This window comes from Acinonyx jubatus, chromosome A3 (assembly GCF_027475565.1).
Source record: "Acinonyx jubatus isolate Ajub_Pintada_27869175 chromosome A3, VMU_Ajub_asm_v1.0, whole genome shotgun sequence".
Taxonomy (NCBI): Eukaryota; Metazoa; Chordata; class Mammalia; order Carnivora; family Felidae; genus Acinonyx; species Acinonyx jubatus.
In genome coordinates, this window is record NC_069388.1 from 27,500,811 (window position 1) to 27,512,297 (window position 11,487).

The 11,487-nt window shown below is 53.8% G+C and overlaps 1 protein-coding gene across 1 annotated transcript in view; it reads right to left on the reverse strand.

Annotated features, from left to right (window-relative positions):
• Nucleotides 1-7,450, reverse strand: part of RSPO4 (R-spondin 4) — a 35,128-nt gene extending 27,678 nt beyond the window's left edge. The window contains exon 1 of the mRNA XM_027069752.2: nucleotides 7,208-7,450. Coding sequence (XP_026925553.1) covers nucleotides 7,208-7,286 — 79 coding nt within the window. The 5' untranslated portion in view covers nucleotides 7,287-7,450. The remainder of the gene's footprint in view (nucleotides 1-7,207) is intronic.
• Nucleotides 7,451-11,487: the final 4,037 nt, after the last annotated feature.

The following is an 11,487-nucleotide window of genomic DNA, read 5'->3' on the forward strand; positions in this document are numbered from 1 at the left end:
GCAAACCTGGGAGGCCGAGAAGTGACTGAGCTCGGGCCCTGGGACCAGGCAGGATTTGAGCCTCGGCTGTGTGGCCTTGGGTAAGTTACTTGACCTCTCTGTGCCTCAGTTTTCTCATCTGTAGAACAGGGATCATAACAGGGCCCACCTCATATAGGTTTATTAAGAAAACTTAATCAGTTCATATATATAAAGTACTTAGAACAGGGCCTGGTCTTGTTAAATCAAATAAAATAATACAGGTAACGGCACCTGGCATTGAGTTAACGCTTGACCGTAAAACCAGATCAAAAACAGACTTTTTGAAACCTTTGTTGTCAGCAGAAGTTAAGTATTTTTCTTTTTAGTTTATTTATTTATTTATTTATTCATTCATTCTTAAATTTTATATTTATTTATTTATTTTAATTTTTTTTTTTAACGTTTATTCATTTTTGAGAGACAGAGAGAAACAGAGCATGAGCAGGCAAGGGGCAGAAGGAGGGGGACACAGAATCCGAAGCAGGTTCCAGGTTCCAGGCTCTGAGCTGTCAGTACAGAGCCCGACGCGGGGCTCGAACTCATGAACTGCGAGATCGTGACCTGAGCCGAAGTCAGACGCTCAACCGACTGAGCCACCCAGGTGTTCCTTATTTATGTATTTTGAGAGGTGGGGGGTGGGGCAGAGACAGAGAAAGAGAGAGAGAGAGAGCGAGAGAGAGAGAGAAAGAGAGAGAATCCCAAGCAGGCTCCGTGAGGTCCATCAACACAGAGCCCGACGCGGGGCTCGAACTCATGCACCTGAGCAGAAACCAAGCGTCAGACACTTAACCGACTTAGCCACCCAGGCACCCTGAGAGTTAAGTATTTTTAAAGAAAAAAATACACATATATGTTTTTAGGAACCTGTATGTGTGTGGAAATACAGGTGAGAAGCGTGATCCTGGGTGTTTACTGAGCCTGGGGCCGCTCTGTGTACTGACGGCGTCCGTGGCCTGAGGTTCTAAGGGAAGGTCCGGCCTTGAAGCAGGGATGGCTCTCAGTCCCGCCCAGGTCTCGGCCGGCTCCCTCGGATGGAACGACACAGCCAAGCCACGGACCTATGTGGCACACAGGTAACTCCAGGGGCCCATATGAGGCTCCCCCGGTCCTGGGCTGGCCCCTCGTTATTAAGAAGCCTCCACCAACAGCCTTGGCGCGCTTGACTCCACTCCTCATCTGACGTTTACCCGAGACCTGGGAGAAAGGCACAGAAGACCCAGCCCAGCCAAGCCACCCAGGGAAACTGAGGCTCTCAGAGGCCCTACACCAGGACCTTCAGGCTCCGGAACAGGCTGCCTTCCTCTGCCTCTCCACAGCCGCCCTCCCCTCCTCCCCAGTCTCGACTGTACCCTCACTTCCACCCCCAGCTGGGTGACCGTGGGTGACGTGTTGCCCTGATTGAGCCTCTGTATTTGCCCAGGTGTCGGTCTCAGAGGTCTCAGTCGGCCTTTTCGGCCCCAGCATGCCATCATTCTATCACCCTTCTCTAGAACTCCCGAGAGAGAAGGCAAGCGGAATTCTCTGCAAACTGTAAAGTGCCGTGTGAACAAGAGGATGGTGACTGGCATTGGATGGGTTTTCCAGAGAAGTCCGTCGTAGCCCGGATTTGCTCCGGTGGGTCTGGAGTCTGGAAGACCCAGGCCACACATCCATATCCTCTGTGACCTTGGACAAACCAGGCTCCCTCCCTGAAGCAGCCTTCCTCTTCTGTAAGGGCAGAGGGTGCAACCACATCCACCCGGCAGGGTCAGCGAGAAAGGCCCACGCAGTATCTGGCACCCACTGGCTGCTCAGGGGTGTCTGACGCAGGAGGAAATTCAGGGCCCTGACCGATCATTCCACCTTCTGAGACTAAAAGCCACAGGCCTTGGGAAGGACGCATCCACCGGATTCAGGGCCATACGACCTGCAAAATGTGTCAGGAGCGGTTGCTGCTCATTGAGGCGATTTGGTGTTGCATTTGTAGCTCCGCGGCCAGACTCCCTGGGTGCACGTGCTATGTGACCCCCCCCACCCCGGGCCTTAGTGTCCCCATCTGTGCCGTAGGGATCCTCCTAGAACCCATCTCGGAGAGACTGATGGGGACCACACTGGGCTCAGCTGACCCAGCAGCCTCCACACTTCCTCGACAATGGTAAACATGACAGCTGTATATCCGTTCATGCACAGCACGCAGAATACACACGCTAGTACAAACACACACACTTCTCGCACGTAACCCACATCTATGGGCACATGAGCAAGTGCACTCACCTACTCAGACACACGTTCGCATGTACGTGTAGCCTGAAACGCACTTCCCAAAATAATATTTAATTTTAACCCTCGCAACACATTCTGGTATTTTCTAAGGTTAGCGAACTATAGCCTGTGGGCCAAAGCTGGCCCTCAGCCTGTTTTTGCACGGCCTGTGAGCTAAGAATGGTTTACTACAACAACAACAACAACAAAGGACAGTAGGTGACAGGTCAAATGTGGCCAGCAAAGCCTAAAATATTTACTCTCCGGCCCTCTACATTCTATACCGTTCTGTTCTGGTCCCTCGCTGTACCGTTCAAAAATGCTGGCTGTACTTAATAAATGGATCTCCCTGATCCGCTGCCGGCTTGTAAATCTCAGTTTGAAAACTTTGGATTAAAGCAAGCGTCCGTTTTCCCACTAGATGGAAAAATGGATGGATAAACGGTTAAGTCCCACCCGTGACAAGGCTCCTCTCGGAGACCTCCACCTTGCAAGCCATCAACAGACCCCATTTGTACTTCTGGGCACAAGCTTTGGAGCCCCCAAACCCTGGGTCCGCATCCCACATGGTGGGAGTTCCTGGGCAGGTCACTGCCCCTTTGTGAGCCTCAGTTCCTTTGTCTGGGAAATGGGTAGAACACCAGGCAGTGACACGGTGAGGGTTCCCCATGTGTGGAGCTCCTGGCGCGTGGCCAGCCCTCGCTAAGTGGCCTCAGGGCTCTCCTTTGGTGACTGGGTGGTAGCTAGGCAGTTTCCAACCCTGGAGACGGAGGTGGATCCCCCCCAAGCGTGGGGGAGCCCGCGAGGTGAAAGCAGCATCTCCTATGAGCCCAGTGTGGGCTCCAGAATTGGCTGCGGAGGGAGACGGCATGTGAGCGGAGCCAAACTTATTGAGTACTTACTATGTGCCAAGGATCCTGATTTCCTGGCCTCAACCAACCAGCCTTACTTTTATGAAGACACCCAGACCCAAAGGGACCAAAATGACTTGTCTTAAGCAGGACTCTGCCAATACGCAGCGCCTTCCTGACCCCTTCAGGTGCGGTTAGCAGCCCTCTCCCCGTCCTTTAGCAACTTGTTCCCCTTCCAGAGTCGCCCCTGACATGCATCTTTACCTGGCATCACCCGGATGCCAGCATTTGGGGGGGGGATGCACCTTGTTCTGGGTCCAGCCCTGGCCCAGCCCTGGAGACAAGAAACCTGGGTCCTTCCCCGTCTCTGCCACTGCCCCGGGCACCTGCTTGCCGGGTCTCAGCATCTCTGCTATGCACAGGGGATAGTGCTGTCTGCCTGGCTGTCCACGCAGGGCTCTGCAATTTACAGAGAACGAGTACGATCACCCCCCACCCCCCGATGTCAGCGCTGTCACAGTCTTTTGACAGATGAAGAAAAAGGCTCACAGCAGGGACAAGGGCAGACGTGAGGTTCAACCCACGTGAGATGCCCTTACCCCAAGTCCAGAGAGCATCCCACCCTGCTGTAGAATGGGAGGGGGGAAGGAGGAGAATCTTTATGCGGCGCCTACTGTATGCTTCCGGACACCTTCCCTCTGGGACTGCGGTGAATCTTTCCAACTGCCAAAGAGGTAGGTATAACTGTTCCCATTTCACAGATGTGGAATCATAGATTGGAGAAGGCATGGTAGGGTAGGAGAGGGCTCAGGATTTGAACCCAGGGCTATCTGTATTCCAGAGCTGAATTCCCTGAATTCCCTCTGCCCCTGGCTGCCTCGGGTCTAGAAGGATCTTAAAATCACCCTGCAAACGTGGGGGAAACTCTCACCTCCACCAGGCCCCCTCCCCAGCAAGCCTTGGACATCAGGGAAGTCAGTCACAGCCTGTCTTCTCCTCATTGCCTAAATGAAGCTCCATATCGCGGTTGGGGGGGTGCAGACCAGAGCCCCCTCACACTCCCTGACTGTCCCATTGCCAGGACACCCCAGCATGTTTCCAGAGAAATGTTTCCATCTGGTTCTGATTCATTTACACTTAATTCATCAACATGTTGTTTTGTAAGAGACACTCGAGATCCAAGAACCTTTCTCAAGCCTTGCCTTTCATTCTTGCTTGTCTTAGAAACAGAAAAATTGGGTTTCATCAAAAAAAAAAAAACAAAAAAAAAAACAGTGACGCCAGAGCTGGAGGAAGCAGGGGTGTGCGGGTGTCAGGCCCTGAGGGGGGGCTGCTGCTGGGCCTTGCAGAGCAGGCCAGAGGCAGAGGCTAAGGACTCTGGCACGGAGGGGAGGCTGGGGAAGTCAGGGGAGGGACATCCCTCCACCCTGGCAGCTGCTCAAGGGCAGCCCAGGGTCTCTACACCTTGGCATCTCCAAGTTTCCCAACACAGAGCCTGTGGCACTTGTTGAATGAACAAGTGAAGGAACCGATGAATGAAGCACGACCAACACCCAGGTGCCTTCGGGATGCACACTCCTGCTAAAGTTAGAGGAAAATGTCAAAGCGGGTAAGACTCTCAGGGGTGTCCTGTGGAATCTTCCAAGCAGCTATCTGACGAAAAATGGCCTCTGCTGCATAATTAGTTTGGGATCCTGAGGCCTCGTCCCACTGTTTCACCATGAATGCTCTGGTAAGTCCTGCAGTCAAGAAATCTGCTAAACTAAGCGTTTCCCAAACCTATTTGGCCAGGATTCCTATGACCCCCTTGCGTAATATGCTACAGGAAAGGTTTTCCTACCCCCAACCCCCACCCCAGGGCCAGTGGGGAAACTGAGGCTGTAGGCAGGAGTGGGGGAGTCCACGCGCCCAAGGTCACACACTACAAAGGGGTCCAGAGTGGGACTGAAATCCGTGGCACCCGACTGACAAGTGGAGCCACAAGCCTCTCTCTGGAGATGCTGGATGGGGCATGTTTGTGGCCCCTACGCAAGACATCAACCGCTTCCGGGAGGGGTGCCGAGAGCCCCCTTGACAAACTGGGGCAGCGTCAGGGACTGCCATGCCCAACGTCCTCACCAAGCGACTGGTGACGGGGAAAGGGATTGGAAGTTTTCTTTTTCTTTATTCTGTGTGTGTGTGTGTGTGTGTGTGTGTGTGTGTGTGTGTTGTGTCTGTCTGTCTCTTTTTTGGACTGTGAAACATCTCAAAGATCTAAACCAGCTCTTCTTCAGATGGGGAAACTGAGGCTCTGAGAGGGAAGACCAACACAGCTCAGGCGACACCCTGTCAGATGGATCGGGATTCGAGCCTGCTTTGCTGTTTACCTGCTGTGCAACCTTGGACGAGTCAGTTTCCCTCTCTGAATCCCCATCCAGATAAAAAGCACCTCCCATAGCCAGGGACATCATGGGCAGGAAATGAAGATGTGTTGCAAATGCCCACTAGGAGCCTGTGTACTTGGCTACTCCCTTCACATACTCCCCAATTCACTCAGTCTTACCCATAGCTGCCTGGTGAGTTAGATACTTCAGATTACTATGCCTATTTTAAAGAGGAGTCAATGAGGAGAAAGTTTTTCTTTTTCATGTCTTTGGTCTGCTTTAACACTGAGAAAAATCTTAGAGATTTTCTAAAAGAACCTCAGGTGGGTAAACCCAGGCTCAGAGAGGCAAAGTGACTTCCCCGAGGTCCTCAGCTGGTCACTGGGGAAGCTGGGATTTGGACCCGGGCAGGCTGACTCCAGAACCCATGGGATCAACCACTATACAAGGGCCATCCACACAGGACCACGAGGTCCCAAACTTCCCCTGGCTTACCCTGAAGCCCACCCACTTCTCCTCCCCCTGGGTCCCTCCATTCAGTCACACCCGAGATTGGAGCCCTTTGGGCCAGTCTCCCTGCTCCCCCCAATCCCAACTCCCAGTTCTCCGTAGCCCGTCTGCTTCCTGCTCCGCTCCAGCAGTCACTGGGTCCAGGCAGGGCTTTTCCCCCAAGTGGATGAGAAGCCCCTAGAGGGCAGACTCTCTTTCTTACTCCCATGTACCCTTCCTGAGACCTAACACCACAGCTGGGAAGAAAGACACTGGATCTTCCACTCACCTGCTGGACAACTTAGCAAGGTTACCTAACCTGTCTGAGCCTTGGCCTCGGCTTTATAAAATGGCATGGGTGTTCTCATGAGGAGGCAGTGGGGATTCCCTTAATGAAGGACAGCCTTGGCGCCACGGCGGGCATTCCAAGGTTGGTTCCGACCGGCACCAGCTCAGGAGGAGGCTCGCCTGCTTGTCTTCCTCAGCCCCACCGGCTCTGCCGACCCCCACTCTGCAGGGACGGCCTCAAACCCACCTCCTGAGGACGTTCTGACTCTCGCAGTGAGGATGCAAGGGTCCCCTCTGTGCCCCAGGTACACTTAGAGTCTGAACCTTGGGTTATCTTCCTAGTGTTCCTAGGAGGTCAAGATGGAAAAACCTGGTGGGGGGGTGGGGGGAGGCTCTGGGACTTCTTCCAGATCATCCCAGAACCAATGGACTTGAACTCAGGTCTCAGATCTCGAATTCACAAAGCTCATGTCCTTACCAGAAGGGGAGCCCACTGAGAATCACTGCCTTCCGGGAGGTGATGCGAGAGTCAGGGTCAACGCTGGGGCTGAGTCCGGGGCATCTGGACTCCTGGCCCAGGGCTGTATGTCTTCTCCTGGCTCAGCACGGATACCAGGCGTGGCTTCTAAGCCCAAAATTCTGTCCCGTAGTCCCGGTATCCCGGGCTTCCTATCTCTGCACAGAGCCACCCTCCTTTTCAGCAATGTTGCAACTATGGGGAGCGGGTCAGTGAGAGAGCCCTACCAGCCCCTTCCTTCCTTGGAGAGCCTCCTTGGGCCAGCTGGCTCAACAGGTACCCTGGAGCCTCAGTCTCCCCATCTGTAAAGCGGGCCTGACGGCTACGCGGAGGAGTTAGTGGCCCAGGGCGCCGGGCACCATGCAGCTGTCCCAAGGGCCGTCTCCCTGTCGGCCCCGCTGTGGGCGACCTGCCACCCTGCCCGCTGCCCCTGGTACCTTGCTTCTTCCTTCGGTTCGGGGGGATCATGTTCGCGGCGTGGGCGACGAGCAGCAACAGGCAGAGTGGCGCCCGCATCTGGGCAGCCCGGTCGGGGCGGGCGCGCGGGGGGCTCCCCGGGAGGCCCGACGGCTGCTCCGGGCGCGCGGGCGCATCCACGGGGCGCGGGTTCGGTGCCGCCGCCAGGGACGCGCCGTCCGCCCAGGGGCCGGCCGCCAGGTCGAGTGAGGGCGTCGGCGGAGCGCGGACACTGCCCCGGCGGGGAGGAGCCGGCGCGCGGGGCGGCGCGTTAACCCGCTCGGGAGGCGCGCGCGGCGGGGGGCGGGGGTCGCCCGGCGGGGGTCCGGAGGTCGGCGGGTCCCGCAGCCCGCGGTCTGGCGTCGTTCCGCCCCCTGCACTGCCCCTCTCCCCAGCCCCGCCGCCGCCGCCGGCCGGGCAGACACAGGTACAGACGCGCGGCCGCCAAGTGACCCCCATCCTTGTGCTCTCGGCACGTCGCGATCCCCCCACTCCCCGCCTGCCGCCGATTTTCTCTCTTCTCCTTCTCGGTGGCTCCTGTCTCCTGCGCCTGGCCCTTCAGGGCCACTCCTGCACTTACTCTCTTCTTCTGTCTTTGTCTCACGTCCCCCCCCCCCCACGCCCCCCAAACTCTGTGGCCTCGTCCCTGGGCCATCTGGTCTGCGCCCTTTCTGCTCTTTCAAGAGTCCTGCGTCCCTTCTGGCCACTGACCCTGAATGTTTCCTGCGCGGCCTGCGGGGAGCCCCTAATCTTTGCCTGGAAGTGACCAGCACCTCATAAATTCACTTGTGAAGGGTCTGGGGGACCTGGACTGTGTTTCCTCCAACCTTATCTGCGGCACTGGGAGCAGCGGGTTCTGTTTTAACCCTTGCAGAGCCAGACCCCTCCGCCTACCCAACAGACAGCGCACTCACTCCTGCCTCCCGTGGCCCCGCCCACTGAAAACAACCCCCGTGCTATTAATGGTAGCTATCAGTTTCGGGGCCTGTGTGCTTGGGGTTGTGCTTAGCCCTTGACACGTAATATAATCTTCAGAGCAACTCAGTGAGGTTCTGTTCTGATTAGCCCCACTTTACAGGGGAGGAAAGAAGTCAGAGAGGCTGACCGATTTGCCTAAGGCCACACGAGGCAGGTCAGGGCCCTGTCTGGGTCCCTCGCCTGCCCTCTTAGCCACTGCTCAGGACACAGAGGAACTCACCCTTGGACAGCCTCTTGCTGAACAGCTGTCCTTCCTTTTTCCTATGTGTGTGGCTTGTGGCCTCCAGCCCCTTCTCTCCATCCTAGTGAGTCTCCAGTGCAATGAGGACGTTTGAAGGCATGTCAAGGGGAAGGAAATCTACAGAGGGAGGCAGCACTGGCCATGCTTCTGTGGGGCTCCACAGACACGGGCAGACGGCATCCTGGGATCTTGGCCGAATGTTGGAGTGGTTCCACCAAAATGGCTCTATTTCGCAGATGGGGTCACTGAGGCCTCGGGATTGGGGGTGCTTAGCTCCGGCAGCCCGGCAAGTCTCGGACAGAGGTGGGATGGGCGTCCAGGCGTTCCAGCATGGATCCCCTCGGCCTCACCCTACAAATCCCTCTTGTTCTGATCTCTCTGATCTCAGTGTCCCCCATCCCCCCACCCCTCACGTCTTTGATCCCAGAGATCTCAACTCCTTGCGGTATTTGACCGACACCTCTAGGCCTCCCACATCTCTGAGCCTTTCATAGGTGGCCTCTCCATGGAATGTTGGCCAGCTTCCCATCCCCCTTCCTCACTGACTCATTCAGGACCCCGCCCTGGATATGCCCCTCATCCCTGCCTCTCAGGCCAGGTTCAGTGCCTCCTCCAGGCTCCCACCGTCTCTTTATCACAGCCTGGATCACACCAGGTGGTGACTATTGATGTCTCTGTCTCTCTCTCTAAATCATCAAGTCTTTGAGGCCAGAGATGAGGTCATACGCAGAGCCCTGGAATGCTAGCACACAGTAGACACAGAGCAGGAGTCAGCATGTTCATGAAGAATGAATGAATGAATGAATGAATGAATGAATGAGTTCTCCCAATGCAGGAGTCTCCCGGTTTATACGTGGAATTAGGTATTTGGAGAAATGAGGTGACCCTAGAAGATCAAACGTCAGGAAGTTGGAAAGTCAGCCCCTACCCAACCACCCCTGGTCCTGAAGTCTCCAAAGTCCAGAGCAGGACAGCCCCCACGTGAGCCGCGCTGGGGAAGAGCAGTGCGCATTGGTCATGCGGAGGCCCCAGCTACAAGACAGCTGCACGGCTCTGCAGGCTGTAGCCTCCCCCCTTTCTCCTCCCATCCCCTCTGCTCCAGCTACTCAGCCTCCCCGTGTTTCTCAGACTCTGCCATGTGTCCTCAGCAGGACTTTTTGCTGTTCCTTCAGTCTGGAAAATCCTTCCTGAGACATCTCCCAGGCCTGTCTCCGCTCAAGGCGACCTCCTCAGAGAGGCCCTCTCCGACCACTCCAGATAAAGCAGAACACCCATTTCCTTTATCCCCTTATCTCGCCTTATCTTCCACGGTACCGAGTACATAGTCCTGTTCGTGTTTGTCGTTGGCTTGTTTGTAAGTTCCATGAGGGCAGGAATCTTCTGTTTTACCTGTGTGCCTAACGCATAAAGTGCTTACGAAGTATTTGTGCAGTGGATAAAAGAATGGACGAACGAGTGCTCACTCGTGCCCTGATTCATTCATTCCTGCTCTCACAGGCTCAATTTCCCCACCTGTTCAGTGGTATGGACAGGATTTTGTGTTCCCTGAGAGTTTTACAATCTTTTGACAATCCCATATTTCTAGGATTCTGTGAGCCAGAATTCAGGTCTCTACCCTGCTCTGAGATGCTCAGAGGGTCTTGGGGTCTCTGTAGCTGTAGGGGGCTGTCTGGGAATCCTGGCCTGCCATCTGGTCGCTCTCCCCCAACACAAGCACCCAGGGAGGACATCGAGGCTGGTGGTGCTGATGACATTCCAGGAGGTGTATATCAGTTAAGGAACAGCAGGGGTATCGGTTAAGGAACGACAGGACACCGTCACAAATAAATGAAGACGAGTATAATGGCTGCAACACATTACAGGCATAATCGGGTGTTCCAGATGAGCAAATCCTTCTCCTCCTTGGACAGCCAGGGCTCAGGTTAATTCCAGCTTCTGCTCTGCGCTTTTGGTATGCAGCTTAAAGTTCCCTGTAGAAGGGGCAAGGCATGGAAGGTCACCTAGAAGAGGTACAGAGTATGTCCCCCCACCTCCCACTGGCCAGAATTCAGTCATGTAGCCACACCTGCTTGCAAGGGTGGCTGGGAAATGTAGTCTAGCTGTGTGCTCAGGAGGAAAAACATAACAGTTTGGTGAACCCCTGGCCCTTCTGCCACACTGGACCACTTCCTCCCCTCCACCTTAACCCCTAACCACCACCAATCTGTTCCTCATTCCTATAATTACATTGTAACACAGATATTATATAATGGAGTCATGTAGTATGTGTCCTTTTGAGATTGGCTTTCTTTATTCAGCATAATTGCTTGAGATTTGCCCAACTTGTTGCATGATTAACAGTTGCTTTTTACTGCCGAGTAATACTCCATGGGATGAATGTACTATAGTTTCTTTAGCCGTTCACTCTTTGAAAACCATTTGGATAACTTCCAGATTTTGGTTATTAAGTCCAAAGCTACTATGGATGTTTGTGTACAAGTTTCTGTATATCCTCTTTGGCAAAATGTCTGTGCATGTCTTTTGCACATTTTTGATTGGGATTTTTGTTTGTTTGTTTTACTGTTGCATTTTAAGGGTTTTTTAATTCCATGCGGAAGTCCTTTGGTGGATATGTGGTTTGCTAGTATTTTCTCCCAGCTTATGATTTGTCCCTTCATCTTCTTTCCCAGAGTCTTTCCAAGTCTAAGGACATTTGCCTAGTCTTGTGCCCTCTTGTTCTGCCTAGTCCCAAGTCTCAAAGATTTTCTCCTATTTTTCTCTAGAAGTTATATCATTTTACATTTAAGTTCATGATCCATTTTAAATTAATTTTTGCATAAAGAATAAGATTTATGTCAAGGTTCATTTTTTTGCCTATGGATGTTCAAATGCTCCAGTGTGATTTGTTGAAAAGGCTGTCCTACCTGTACTGAATTGCTTTTGCTTGTTTGTCAAAAATTAATTGGGCATATTTGTGTGAATCTATTTCTGACTTATCTGTTCTGCAGACTATGTGTTGTTCTGTCTGCCAATACCTTACTGTTCTGATTACTGAAATTTTGA